Raw genomic sequence first — 15,480 nt, forward strand, 5'->3', positions numbered from 1 at the left:
ACTGGGTCAATATTTCAAGGCTATGGGAAAGGTTCTATGGCTGAGTGAGGGGTTTATTAATTTTGCTTTCCCAGGAGAAGTGCAGTTTTAACAGGATTTAATTAGGAAATTATAAAATAGTTACAAAACTAGACATGCACAACACTAGTCAGCAATAAATACCACATAAAATGTATAATAATTCCAATTAAAAAAATATTATCAAGACAGTCCACCAAAAATAAGCAACATTTTCCCTGCAAACCAGTGCCCATATGCAAATTGTGTTTCCGATTACTATCTTTCAATGCGTAGGAGAGGACACTCTCCATTGAGTATGAGATGTTTTAGCATTAGTGCAAAGGGATGTAGGGAGCCATCAGGCAACAGAGTGGGCATTCCCAAGGGACACATGTTCTATTGTGTTGGGTTTTGCAAGCTATATGGGTGTAAAGTGTGTGACGCAGAATGAGGGCAAACAGGCCAATAAACAGAACAGAGTTAAAAACAATGTAGGTGGCAGGGTTCTTCCAGATTAGACTGATGTGAGGCAGGTAACTTGGGGAGGAGTGGAAGAGGTCAGCATGTAATATCTGGAGATCTGCTTGGCGCGTGGGTTATGCGTATCTAAGTATAAGCAGGGGACAACAAAGTAAGTGAGAATTCTTTGAGAAGGTTTGTGAACATGTAGTACAGTACGTAGAAAGAAATATTTTTCTAAAGTCTTTCATTCATTTTCAAAACATAATAAACATTTAAAAACAAGCATTTTACAGTATATAAACGAATTGAACATTAATGATTAGAACTGCAGGAACTCGAACCCTAGCTCCCGCCAGTAACTGTTCTGTGACTGTGTGAAATGTTATTGGTCCTATTCTAGCTTTGCCACTACTACCTAAACTATCAGCGCTCGGTGAGTAGATATGCACAGCAGAAGAGGGGAGCTGAAATCATGATATTGAAAGGTAAAACGTAACCAGCAATAACGGCTCTGATACTGTCAGGGTTGAGGGCCATGAAGCACAGTTAGCACCTCTACTGCCAGCTCCAAGGAACTGCCACAAGGCTGGATCTCGGAAGTAGAGATAGAAGAAGGATGAGCGGAAGGTCACCTGACCCGGTCAAAAATGGGATAGTGCCATTGCAGGAGGCACCCAAGGTCCTAACACTTGCAACCCGGCTCTGTGGCTGGAAGATGAAAGCAGAACCTAATATCGCCTCTGACTGACTGTTAACAACACGCCCATTCATTTTTTTTATTTATCAAACTGGTATTTATTAAGGGCTTATTAATCACATTTATCAAGGTGCCACATAATGTCTTTCATTGATGTTAAAGAGCTGGCAGGTAAGGTAAACTCCAACGCCATTCATCAAAAATAGCTGAAGTTTGGTATACCATAAGTAATCACACTTATCACCCCAAAAACTGAGAAACACATTATTAGAGAGGAAATACTTACTCAGGAAAGAGGCATTTTCAAGCTCTCAAGGAAATGTTTCGAATAAAGATTCCGTCTACCTTGACGTATGCCTTAGAACATTTTCCAATTTAAAACAAGCATTTGCAATGCAATAGGTCTCGCATTTGTTGGAGTTGGAGCTACTGGCATTGTAATGGCATTATAAGCAATAAAAAACATAGTAGTATTGGGTGTTAACAACGCTTGTGCAAATCATGTTCAGCTGGTGAAGTGATCAGCTCTGTTTGCAGGCACAAAGGGATGAATGGTGAAGTGGTCACTATCTTCAGCAGTGAACATTCTCTTTACTGCTGCTCATGGGCATCAAGAGAATCTGCCAGGTCGGAGGCATTTCAGAAACCTTATGTGATGGCTGGGGTTTGTAAATTAGCCTACATTAAACACCACTAAGAGATAAGGCGATTTCTGCGACATCACATGATTTTTCTCTAAAATCTTTTTTTTCAGTTTTACTTTTTGGTTTCCTGGGATGCTTTAGCATAAGATTCCCGGTTCCACCATGATTTATTTTGTACAGAAAGAAAACACAATAACTAAAAATACTCTCAAACTACAGGTTAACAGAGACGCAGGGGCATGTGCCACCTAATCCAGAGCAGGATTGAGACACTTTTTCTGACAGTTGTGCCAACCCACCTGCAGCCAAAGCCATGGGTCACAAGAACGACCATAATACAGTGCAGTGTTACCTTACCAAAAAGTTTGCCTATTTTTTTATTTATTTCATGAGAGCATAAATAGTGAATGAATGTCGGCTATTTTTCAAACAATGAAGATTAAACCAGGGACTAAAATTTCCTAGTTTGGCATGTAGAATGACTTTAAAGTAATGGATGTATTTTATATGTTTAGCAAATATTCCGCAATAAATGTGCACCAGTTTCGCTCTGGAGGAAAACTATTTCTGAAATACGGATTACAGAAAATGTTTTTTTGCTAAATTCCTTTGCATAAAGTCCAAAACAGGGTGCGAAAAGATGTTCCCTGTGTTTTTGCAGCATGGAAAAAGTTCAGTTAAATAACAGATAGAAAGGTAGTGATTAAGTTTAAACCAGAATCACAGGAAGTTGAGCTGACGCTGAGACTCGAACCTGGCTCCTCAGTTTCAAACTCAGCAGCTCCGGCCGTGTTTTCAATGGAGAGGCCACTGTCATTAAGAGCACCAAGTTCTAAATCTTCAGCACACTACACTTTATATGCTTAGGACAAATGATGCTGTTGGATGAAAAGCCAGTGCTGAGTAACGGCTATTTTGAGGACATGATAAGAACCTTGTTAAAAAGTAAACCCGACTAAAAGTGAACTGAACACTAACATCTACATTCTGCATCGCACCATGAAGGATTTGCCAAACAAGCAGTAACAAAGCCAATCAGTTGGGCTTGGGAATAATGAAAACTTTTATATGCTTCAACTGACAAACCATGACAGATTGGGAGCTGTAGTGCAAGCTACCCTAAAACAAACACAGCACATACAGGAAGCGCAGGCCTTTAGGTAAATGCTCCAAAGGTGCTGACCTCGCAATGTAAGGAACAAGTCCAGCAATTTTGCAAGGCACTCATTCTGGGGACAATAAAAAAGTGGCAATGGGTGGAGGCTGGGAGGTGGCTGTTTAGAGGGAGTGAGGGGGGCGACAAGAAACAAGGAGGTGGCTAAACGGTTTATTCAGAGTACAGAGGAAGTCCACATGAAACAACCTCTTGCACACACTTGTGTCACTAACAGTTTGCGTTAAAGAAATTCTCACTCGGGGACCTGCACATAATTTCTTGTTTAATGTCTCCCACCATTGAAATCACTACCCACAAACACCTACTCTCCAAGCCAGAGCTTTACATTTATTGTCTATTTACATTCATAACTGGTAAAGTTGTTTCAGTGTACAGCCTTCCTGTCTAGAATACAGAACTACAACATGCCCAGCTCTGCTTCTCTTACAGCGTTTGGAAGTGAAGACGACTTACTCTGTCTTCTAATACAGGCCGCTAATGAACTATACTAAACCTGGAGCTGTTCTGAACGAGTATTGGTTTTGAAGACTGAAAGCAATTCAAGATTAACAACCAACCCAACGGGCGCCTGGAATCCCTAAACACATTTAAATATGCAAGCGGGGTGTTTTTCATGGATACCGCGTGCTCCTCTGCGGCTGCTCGGACAGCTCGACCTTCCGTCATGCCTACCTTAAGAAGCCCCCTTTCCCTGCCCCGCTGCTGCCATCCTCGGCCCACAAGTGCGCCAAGAAGACACCCACGTAACTATAATTATTTGGATGTCTGGAGCCACCATTACTAGTGAATTTAGTGTGAATAAAAACCTGCCTGCAGTCGCGCCGGGTCCGTGAAGTAAAAAGAGATGAGTAATCACAAGTGAAGCCAGCCTGCACTCCGGAGGTGGCAAGGCGGGAAAACGGCTGCTGGGGGGCGCGCGGGCTGCTGGGCGGAGGAGCAAACAATCTGCGCTCGAGAATTGCCGGCCCGGGCTCTCTGCGCGTGCCTCTTGGTGTCTCCGCATGCAGGGCACACACCTTCCGGTGCTGTGAAAGGCTGTAGAAACGGGTCAGACTTCAGTTGGAACGCTTTGTTCAGATGGGAACAATCAAAGCACAGCAAAGGCACGTATTGTTTTGTTTGGACAGAACTACCAGGATAGGGAGTCTGGCAGTAATAACGTTTTAGGAGGGTGGTTCGTTTAGTTGGGTTTTGCCCTGTCAAGTATTGGGCGTATTATGGTTAGGCACTGTGAAAATTGAATGCTTTCATTCTAATGGACACAGTGGACCATCGGTATCCTTGCAAATCTACGCTTTTGTTTATATTTATTATTTGTGGTAAGAGTCAACAGCAATGGTAAACAAAAAAAAACGTTTAATTTAAATACATGCTTTTGAAACCTACCACATATCTCTTTTAGAAGTCCTCATAGCAGACTGAAACGGGGCGAGTGATCCAAGATTTGTTGTTTAGGTGAAAATACCGCAACAATCGGCAGTGAGATGGAGAACAAGCGGCAGGGAAAGCGTTCGCTTTCACTTCCGCTTTAAAAACAAAGAAGCCCACGAGTGGTGCGCGCGCACCACTGCGAGCCATGTGCTTTCAATTATCGCGCCCGTGTCTGGGCACGATGATTGAAACCACATGGCCTATTGGTGTCTATTACGCGCACCAAGCGCATAATAGACACCAATAGGCCATGGGCGGAGCAATGCGCCCGCCTTTGGCCAATTGCGTGCAGTCTTTTACAAAAAGATGCACGCAAAGGCCAATCGGGCACAACAAAGGGAAAAGCACACGCACGAGCGTGTGCGATTCCTAGGTCAGCTACCCAAACCCCGTTTTTCAGGTACTAAATGTCTCGCGCTGAGCGAGCAGTGTTCCCACTGCAACGCTAGGCGTGAGACCTAAGAACTGCATTTTCTGCACAAATGTGAAGGGAAATTTCTACGAAAATTAACAAACACTAGTCAGGCCACTCCAGTTCAGGCCCTTTGTTTAGAATTGTCATTGACTAGTGCCTATACAATGGCCCTGGCCAATACAATTAGATGGGCATATAATATGCTCCATGCAGAAAATGATACTGTAAGAGCTTTAGTAAAGCTCAAAACCTTTGAGGTTGGTTCGAGCAAATTTACATTCACCAAAAATCTTGTAGAAGTAGCTCTATCACACTTCAAGTGTACAATCACACTCTTACAGTCCGGGTCGCGGCGGGCTTATTTAAAAACGTTCTTAAAAATATGACACCCCATCTTAGTTTCGATCTAGATACAGCTTATTGTTCACAGCTATCTCACTATACGTCTTATTCGGCTTCCCTCGAATATAAGATCTATTTATACACCTGGGGATTTTGTCATTGAACTCCTATACTAAACATTGGGATAATGTTAGAGAGGACGCTGGTATATGTAAGCTTTGCAAAGGAGGGGAACAAGATCTAGCCAACATGTTATACACCTGTCCACATAAATAAGTTGTAGAAGCTCGTCATCGTTTTTTAAACCCTCTTTGCTTTAGACATAAAGCGATTACTGTGAATGATCTGATCACTCTTACTTATTCTCCCCCGAATGAAATTGTTTGTAATAATATATACCATTTTTTTACCATTGTTATAGAATCAATTGTTTTTGTCATTATGTAAATTTATCAATGTATCTTTTAAGTATAGTTATTTTTTACCTCTGTAGAGGTCTAAATCAATAAACTAAACTGAAACTGAGAGGAAATAAAAGCATGTTTCCATTGTATTCGATAACAATTAAATATACTATACCACAATAGCGATGGTAAACCTCTTACTTTCTCTCGTATCTAACGGTTAGCTGGAAAGAGAACACTTCTCATTGTTGGAAGGATGACAGAAGTCTGCGGTAGTCCTAGTTTTCAAGAAACAGATACAAAATATGTTATGTTACACACCTACACCTATGTCCTCCGGATTATTAAATGCCACAGCCGTTGAGTCACCATTGATGATATCCAGGAAAAAGTCAGCCGGGTTGTTATGTGGTTCGCATACATAACCTGCAGAAAGAAGTTCAAAGTTACCATTGCAAAACAGATGCTTTAATGACTGAAAGACAGGGCCCAATGGGTTTATGTAACGGTTCAGTGTGTCGGCTGTTTTTTTTTTTTTTAGCAGTTTGTGGACCTGTTCCATTGCCCAGGTGGGCTAATTTTTTCAGTTTCTCTGATAATAAAACAAACATTACCTGCAGGAAACACAAATGCATGCAGTCTCCCATACCTTGAAAAATAATCATAGAGCGTGTCTTTACAAGTTCAAAGCTAGCCCGCATTTGCAAACGTGGCCCACTTTTATAGCTATCTGGTTTGCTAAAGCGAGTCACTTTTATGTCGGTGCCCATTCCAACCCTGCTGGAAGAGAAACATTTTCTGCTTAACTCGGAAACCCAATTGAATGGCCTACTGACTGCACATAACAATGCTTATTTTTCGGCTTTCTGTTTACTATCAGATTGGGCAAGTAGCCTACAGCAATACCATTTTGCAAAACAAAGTTGCAATACGATATGGGGAAAAGATAGAGGGTTGTGCCCTCTTAATTGATCAACGTTGGTAGGTAATAGACATCAAAGCATTTTTCTGATATTTGTCACGTGCTTGGTTTTATTTGTATATCCATAAAAGAAATATAGATAGAAAGTGTAAACAGAAAAGCCGACACGTGTTTCGCCCTAGTGGCCCATTGGCCGTGGGCTTTTTCAAGGCTAAAGTGGTGGAGTTAGAAGGGGGGGATTAAGGTGAATAGATTAGCAATAATTGGATAGAATAAAAAAGTGTAGCGGAAAACGAGAGAAAGAGAAAGAAGAAGAGGGATATTTTCAGAAGAGGAGGAATAGTGGTTTGGGAAGAGAAAGACACAAAGGGTATAGGATCAGGAATGTGATAAATATTAAGAAAAAGGAGACAGAAGAGAACATGAGGGCAAATGAGAAGGGGAGAAGGAAAAAGATTTTTTAGGAAGGGAAAAAAAGGGAATTATATGATTAAGCTTAATTGCAGGAACATAAGGGTGTTGTACATCATTACATAGAGGAACATTTCATATTAAGTATTCATAGACATGATAATTGCAAGAACATATATAGGACAAGTATATGAGGCATCATTATACAACAAGTACAGTTCTCATATTGATTACATATGGACACAAAAGAGAAAGTGAGGAACTTTACAATGGTATCGCCTGTGTGATCAGGGGCATGATAATAGCAAGGCCATTTATGAGGCATGTGTATGTAGACCAGTGAAAGGTCATTGTGTAACAGATGTAGTTTAATATATTGGAACCATGTAGACATGAGTTATTGTCGGTGATACCACATGTGCTGTCATCAAAACCGAAAAATTATTATGTGTTAACAAGCGAAGGTTAGATCTATACGATGTCAGATGTATTTGTCAGAGACACAGTGAGCATACAAGAGGGGAGGCCTTTCTGGTTTAAATATCTTAAGCGATATAGATCTAACATCATATAGATCTAACCTTCGCTTGTTAACACATAATAATTTTTCGGTTTTGATGACAGCACATGTGGTATGACCGGCAATAACTCATGTCTACACGGTTCCAATATATTAAACTACATCTGTTACACAATGACCTTTCACTGGTCTACGTACACATGCCTCATAAATGGCCTTGCTATTATCATGCCCCTGATCACACAGGCGATACCATTGTAAAGTTCCTCACTTTCTCTTTTGTGTCCATATGTAATCAATATGAGAACTGTACTTGTTGTATAATGATGCCTCATATACTTGTCCTATATATGTTCTTGCAATTATCATGTCTATGAATACTTAATATGACATTTTCCCCTATGTAATGATGTATAACACCCTTATGTTCCTGCAATTAAGCTTAATCATATAAATCCCTTTTTTTCCCTTCCTAAAAAATATTTTTCCTTCTCCCCTTCTCATTTGCCCTCATGTTCTCTTCTGTCTCCTTTTTCTTAATATTTATCACATTCCTGATCCTATACCCTTTGTATCTTTCTCTTCCCAAACCACTATTCCTCCTCTTCTGAAAATATCCCTCTTCTTCTTTCTCTTTCTCGCGGTTTCCGCTACACTTTTTCATTCTATCCAATTATTGCTAATCTATTCACCTTAATCCCCCCCTTCTAACTCCACCACTTTAGCCTTAAAAAAGCCCACGCCCAATGGGCCACTAGGGCGAAACACGTGTCGGCTTTTCTGTTTACACTTTCTATCTATATTTCTTTTATGGATATACAAATAAAACCAAGCACGTGACAAATATCAGAAAAATGCTTTGATGTCTATTACCTACCAACGTTGATCAATTAAGAGGGCACAACCCTCTATCTTTTCCCCATACTCAATTCTACAATGGCTCTTGGGTGCAGCCATTTACGAGGAATGTGCCACAACTAATTTGGGCCCTGACAATTGTAGCACCAAAGGTCCAAAGCTTTCCATCCAAACTGCAAAGTTGCAATACGAAACTGCCTGAGAACGAAGCTGAAGAGAATCTAGTGACAAATATCTTTCTCTCTCTTTTTTTTTTGCAGAGTTTAATATAGCGCAAACTTGACCCGAATCCTATCAGGTATCAGAGCACTTTACATAGCACCAGTTACGTTACATGAGGACACATTCATTATATTCATCTCTATATACAAATTTCATGTTCATTAACAACCTTAGTTTTGGACCCTTCTGTCTCAAAACCAACTCATTCAAAGTCAACATGGCGCCTTCAGATGAGGAACACTATGTTGCAAAAGTGCCTTAGTTTTTGCACACAAAACCTTGACTTAGGCCTTCATTACAAACAGCACATTAATTCATAAGGGCCCAGTAAAAGGAGTGACCAAGCCCTGAAGATTCATGAGTTGTGTTTTACACAAACATCTTGACTGCTGAAAGCAGCCAATGTTTCCAATTGTAACACCTCGGATAAAAATACAGAAATAAGCGGAGTAACTACCAATAGATGTGAAGTATGGTAATGCATTCTTGGCTTGGCCATGGAACAGCATCCTTCCGCTTGCGAGTAACGTCAGGCCGTCAAACAACTTGAAGATGGAGTAACGGGGCTGGTGAATGGAGAAGATGATGGTCTTCCCCTGTCGAGACATCCTAAAAGTAATCAAAGACATTAACACAATAACGATCTTTGCAGGACAACAACTTTTCAATTTCCAATTATTAAATGATGAAGATGAATACTATCTTTTTCAGGCCTGTCATGTTTGCTCCAATTTTTTCTCGATTACACGCATACGCATATTAAATTTATGTTTTTTTTATTTCTGTATCAAAATATTGGAACACCACTCCTTTTTAGATTATTTTAATAAAAACGGATTAATCGAACTTACTAGGAGGCAACGAATAAAACACAAAGCCCTCTTCAGGTTTTGTTCTCAGTGGCATATGATATGATCTGTTTTTCCACCAGGCGACAGAACCAAGAGTGTGCAGTGCACAAGCTGTGTCCAAGGCTGCTGAAGAGTATGAAATTCAAAAATCTGTAGAGGAAATGATCTCAAATAAGATCTCACTCATGGATTTAAGAATAGAATTGCCCATCTGTCTTCACATCTTTCAGTTTCAGAAAGTATGGGAGAAAAGAGTGAGGAGGCACACGCTGCAGTGGACATAAAAGGGAGCAACTAGACAATGGAGGCAAATGGTGTGCACTTGGCCAAGGTCAGTGAAGAGTGTTGATGAGCACTGAAGAAGATTGAAGGTTTGTGTTAAAAAATGCACCATTAGTGCGCATCTCCCTACCTCACACATCTTTCCATGGGTGGTGTTGCACATTCCCTGACACCAAGGGCGAGTCACAAAGTTTTCTAAGCTGGTTCTCTTGGTGCAGCAAGGGAACAGCACCAGTGTTACTGACAATTGTCCAGGGGACAATGAAGCTACCCATACAGTAGTAAACCAAGCAATGAGTGTCAGTTTCAGTCCTATATAATTACTATGTGTAAGACCTGTCATTCTAAGGGTGGTCTTTCCCCAACTTTTTGCCTGCTTACCTCCACTTTTTGCTGTATCTTTTTGCATGGCCTTAGGACTCTGAGAACTTTACCACTGCAGATCAGTGCTAAAGTGCATGTGCTCCTCCCCTAAATATGTTAACATTGGTGTATACCTTACTGGCATATTAGTTTACCTGTAGGTCCCTTGTAAAGTGGTATAGCATATACCCTGGAGCTGTAATCTGAATGCTACTAATGGGCCTGCAGCACTGGTTTTGCCACCCACACAAGCAGCCATTCAAACCTGTCTCAGGCCCGCCATTGCAGGGCCTGTGTGTGTGCAGTTTACTGCCACTTCGACTTGGCATTTAAAACGACTTGCCAAGCCTTACACCCCTCCCCCCATTCTATTAGATGTAAGTCACCCCTAAGGTAACATACCCCTATGGGCAGGATACTGTGTAACTTGAAGGCAGGACATGTGCTTTTAAGGTTTACATGTCTGGGTAAAGAGAAACAGCTAAATTAGTTTTTCACTACTGTGAGGCCAACTCCTCGCATAGGCTAGCATTGGGGATTCCTTAAAACACTTTTAAAGCTGCAATTCCTGCCCAGAAAGGAGTAGCAACATCAGGTTCCATATCTTTGGAATGGTGGTGACAAATCTTCTTTAGTGGTAAAGTTGGATTTGACATTATCATTTTAGGAATGGCACTTTTAGAAAGTGGACATTTATCTGCTCTTACCTTTGCTTTGGTCCTGTAACCTGTCTCATAAACATCTGGGCTGGGTGACAGCTTCACTTTGTGTATTCTGTGTAGACAGCCACAAACACAGCAAGGGGTGGGTGTGACAGAGAACTCATCGGCATTCTGACAGGCTTCCAGGGCAGGAAATGGGATCAGTAGCTCACACTTACATCTCAATAGGCTGCATCCTGTCCTCACACAAAGGAGTTGATTATCCCTCACAGATAGCCTGGCAGACAGGACTGGGCTGAAAGGATCCTTGTGCACATCAGAGAGCTCCTTTGAAGTCTCTCTGTGCATCAAACAAACATTTGGGTATAGGTACCATGCCTCTAACCCTACCAAACCAGCACACTACTGGGCCTGGGAAGAACTCTTCTGGAGTGAAGACTGCTGTGGTGTAAGGATTGCCACTTTGCTATGACTGACTGTTCTGAGGAACTGCTTCTCTGCTTTGCTGAGCTGCCCTGTCGCCTGTTGATCTCTGCCCTGTTGAGAACAAGGACTGGACTGCTCTCACTTGAACCCAGAGTGACTGCAAGGACTTGTTATCTTAAGTCTCAGGGACAAAAAAAGACTTCCTGCAACCCTGCTAGTCTCTGCCACCTGTGAGACCTACCCGTGTCTGAAGTGCCCCCTCCAGTCCTGGGCCTCAGAAGTAGTTTCTGCAACTGATTGTGAAGACACATTGCCTCAACTCCGTGAGAATTTCTGCATCATCGCACTTCAACACCGACGCAAAGGTGGCATGATGACAGCAGACTCAGAAGTAACATAAGCAAAGTATTTTGAACCCTTCCTGCCAGTGTTATTACCCCTTGCACTGGGTTTTTCACGAGCAGGATAACAACCAGTGCACAAACCACAGTTGGTTCAAGTATCACTCCTCTCCTACTGAGAGAAAGTGCTAAGCAATAGATTTCAGCAGTTACATATTTAAATGACACTGTTTGATGGCAAAGAGGCACTGCAAAATGGATGGCAAAAACATTTTTGGTTGTTTTTCACAAGGCGGCAGCAGGAGGACCGAAGGAGGCCTAAAGCTGGTCTGTGTAGCCTATCTCTTATATGTGTGCCTACAAAGGAAGCGCAGAAAACAAATCATTACAATAGCGGGTTTTCTAGAGCCGCACATCAAGCTCAAATCTGTACAAAAGATCTAATTGCTAAAATCTTCGTCTGAAATGGCTAATGAGAAACCTAAAAACAGAGGAAGCCAACTATGGAATGCAGTACAATAATCCCCCACGCCATTAAAAAACACATAGCAGACTAGGGAAAAAACAGTATCTAACTACTGCTCAGTTAATGCCCAATTATGGCGTGCAGTAAAACCTAATGTCCCTCTAAAAAGCACATGGTCTACGGGCTTCACTATTCAATAATTAACCTTTAACTGAGGGTCACTGCAGTACTCCTCATAACGTGACTTTTGATCTGAACTGTCTTATAGAGGAGCGCCCATACTTTCAGAACAGTTTGTTCGAAGATCACTTCCAACCAGCGATCGAAGTGCATGGGAACAGTGTGGGAACTGTGATCCTGGGTACAAAGAGGGCGTGGTCAGGGAGTGTGTGGGCAGGGTCAGAGATGCGGCTAAAAATAACATTCTGTAATGTTTTTGTTGGGTTTTCACCACACAATATAATGCACACAATTTAAATGGAAAATAAATTAAAGAAATGTATCCGTAGGATATGTATTTTTTTAAAGATTGGACAGCTTGGTTGTGATCACTTCGGATGGTTCTGGGTGTAACTGGATGGCCACTGATCTGAATCCTGGTCAGTGCACTGGAGAAACCGAAACGTGTATTTGAAGGGCTACGTGGTCCAAGCCTGTGACAAAAAGCACTTTAAATAATTGAGTCATTAGTTTAAAAAATGTATTACACACAGTACAAGGTTGGTTGCACGCAGTATGGTAGGCAGTCGCAAAATGAGCAAAAATAATTAGTTTCAATGTTTGCAGCGTTTTCAAAAGTTATGTTTTCAGAAATACGCTGACAGTAAAACTTTTTTTTAATAAGTTTTCATTAAAAAAAACATACCAAATTCCATCAATCAAGGCATAAACTGACTCCCAAGCATCCTTTGGATCTGCTGATTAACCAATGCACACATTTAACTTTCTTTCGGGTGGCAGGCACCATGTAGAGAAGGCTTGCTTCTTCTTTTTCTCCCTTCTCTAAGCTCACGTTAGAGGAGTCCATTCTCCCCTTGTAACCTGCGCCATACATCCGTTCAGGGACGGTTGTTTTTATAAAATAAAAAGTGTGGGAGCTAGTCAGATCAAATTAATAAAGCTTGGAAACGTCGTTCCCCTGCCCACTTCGATCTCAGCTTCCAAATGGCAAAACCAGTTGCATTTTTTTTAAGTTCTGCATGGACTGGATGTAATGTACTAAGTGTTATATAACATGCCTCACTCGCCTTCACAAAATAAGCAACCGGATTAATGTGGTCGAGAGTCAAATTCAAACATGCATGAACAGACAAAACCGTGGATATTTCAACGATTTTTTCCTTTACGTAGAGAGGCCCTTATGCATCTGCGCACCCCCCTCTGCCAGTCAACCTGGCACCCTGCCAGGTTCCTCCGCCAGCTCGGTAATGCCTGCTGTACCAGGTTTTTCAACCCACTGCTATTTACTTCTGACAATTCCAAGACTGCCGTGTGTACTGGCAGGCTGTCCCCTGCAGCGCTTTTTCTTGTAAAACAGGGTTGTGCTGTCAATGTTCCTATCACCAGGTTTCAGCCACTCCTGGCTTTGTGCGCTCTCTTGCTTAAATTTGTTCACCTCACTAACAAACCTCCACCGTGTACTAGGATGAAACTTTTAAGATGGCGGGAGCTAGTTTGCCATTATGGAACTCCAACACGCACTTGCCTCAGATCCTCATGTTTATCGAAGTAGCAGGCATCCCATGGCCCTAGTAAGCATTGTACATTTCATTCGGCTAGCTTGCGCGGCTTACGTCGACACGTGGTTTACGTGGCTTACGTCGGCAGGCAATTCTGTCCAACCATCCTTCTCTGTGAAACATGTGGGTCGTATTACTGTATTGTGTTTGGTTTGTATATTTCACACATCACCGCTGAGCAACCATGTGCCAGTTCTGTGCTGTTTTGTCAGCCCTTTATTTCCTGAACAGTTCTGCCAAAACAACCTCTGCTGAGTCTATCTTCCCAGTTCCGAGTGTATGTTCATCACTCGTTCTGAGGGTTTTTGTTGTCAGATAACGTACTTCACTAATTAACTAGCAGTGTCTCTCCAAAAATCAAAAATATTTTTATTGTGCTATACATTTCAGTAATTCACACAATGCAATGTTTCAGAATAGTGATCATTATAAAAATAAATGAATAACATTTTAATTATGAAAACATGTCTGTGAGTCTATCCTTTGGCATAGTTTTAATATAGAATTTTGTGGGCTGAAAAATGTTAAAAGAAAGGCCTAAAGACATATTGTGAGTTTTTTAAAAATAAAACCAACATGTCTCAGAGTCATTCTTATAATATTTTTCAGCCCATAAAATGCAATCATAAAAACAACAACAAGGGGGTTCTGTACTACAGCTGAAGAGCACGAAGCTCCAGCAAAGAGTGCTTCACAAAATGATGGTAAGTTCTCCTCGGGTCATGTATTTAATGACCCAGAAGGCTTACTTTTTTAACGGCGCTGGGGGGAGGTAGGGGGGGCTGCTATAATTCTTGCATCTCCTCTCCAACATCAAAAATGTGTTGTGGTGCCCCTGCCCTTTGTAAGGACATCACCAAGCTAAAAAAGGAAAAGCAGATAGCACTCGTAAGGCACTATGGGGTGCGTCATCATGGAGAAGTGAATAATAAATGAGCAGCTCCTGCCGCTCATTTATTTTTCATTTTTAAAATATTCTTGTGGGTGGTCCAGTGCCACCAGTGGACACCAACAAGTTTTATTTTAGTTGTGGGCCACAGGGGCGATCCTCCGGTCACAGCTCACGTACCGTGACGGGGTATCGACAGAGAGAGCGGGGCCCCCTTCCCTGAGCTGTTGCCAGGTTGAGGTGAAGCCGCTTATCCTAACTTTAGGGTACATCCAGGAAAATCCGACAGCGATAATTAGGATTATTTGTTTGGTATCACTATTTGACTTTCGTATTTTTCACTTTCATACAGCAGAAGCTCAATCCGACTGGTCCTGATGAAAGCCTAGATACTTATAAAGATCACTTAGAATGAAACATGTCGACCTCCTTTTGCCAACACCGAGCAGTTTAAATCCATATTGCTCGCTGCACTGTTTTTAACCTCTACCAGTGCGAGCAAGTGAATAAAGAGCACTGTTTTGCCCACACTAGGTAGTTTTAATCTCACCACTTCTGATTCACTGTTCTTTTGCGCTGTGTCCTCACTACACCTTTATCCATCTATGGGATTTTAGCATCCTTATGAGTACAAACATACTTGATACTGTGGAAATTATTTCGTTTAACCCCCCAACCACCCTTCCCCCACCTACAACCCCTAACATCTCCACCCAATCCCTCCCAATCAGCCCCCCACCCATTACACGCGGCAAAGGGACCATGGGTCACTGGTGATGAGGAGCTGAAGGCCCCCCTGGAAAACCCCCTCCCATTTAGTCGCAAAACAATTGGAGAAAAAAAAAAAGACAGCGAACAGCTCCAGCTTATTACACAACCATGGGCCATCTCAGAAGGTAACATAACATAGAACAATCATACCAAGCCCTATGAGGGCAGCCCTAATAGGAGCTATA

At 41.8% G+C, this 15,480-nt stretch overlaps 1 protein-coding gene across 5 annotated transcripts in view; it reads right to left on the reverse strand.

Moving 5' to 3' along the window:
* LOC146862015 (broad substrate specificity ATP-binding cassette transporter ABCG2-like) overlaps positions 1-15,480 on the reverse strand; it is a 667,466-nt gene that overhangs the window by 91,022 nt on the left and 560,964 nt on the right. For all 5 annotated transcript variants that reach the window (XM_085641173.1, XM_085641175.1, XM_085641174.1 and 2 more), the window contains 2 exons: positions 8,963-9,114; positions 5,894-5,998 (listed from right to left, as the gene is read on the reverse strand). In XM_085641173.1, coding sequence (XP_085497299.1) covers positions 5,894-5,998; positions 8,963-9,114 — 257 coding nt within the window. The remainder of the gene's footprint in view (positions 1-5,893; positions 5,999-8,962; positions 9,115-15,480) is intronic.

The sequence above is a fragment of the Triturus cristatus genome, chromosome 2_2 (genome assembly GCF_964204655.1).
Source record: "Triturus cristatus chromosome 2_2, aTriCri1.1, whole genome shotgun sequence".
In the NCBI taxonomy this organism is placed as follows: domain Eukaryota; kingdom Metazoa; phylum Chordata; class Amphibia; order Caudata; family Salamandridae; genus Triturus; species Triturus cristatus.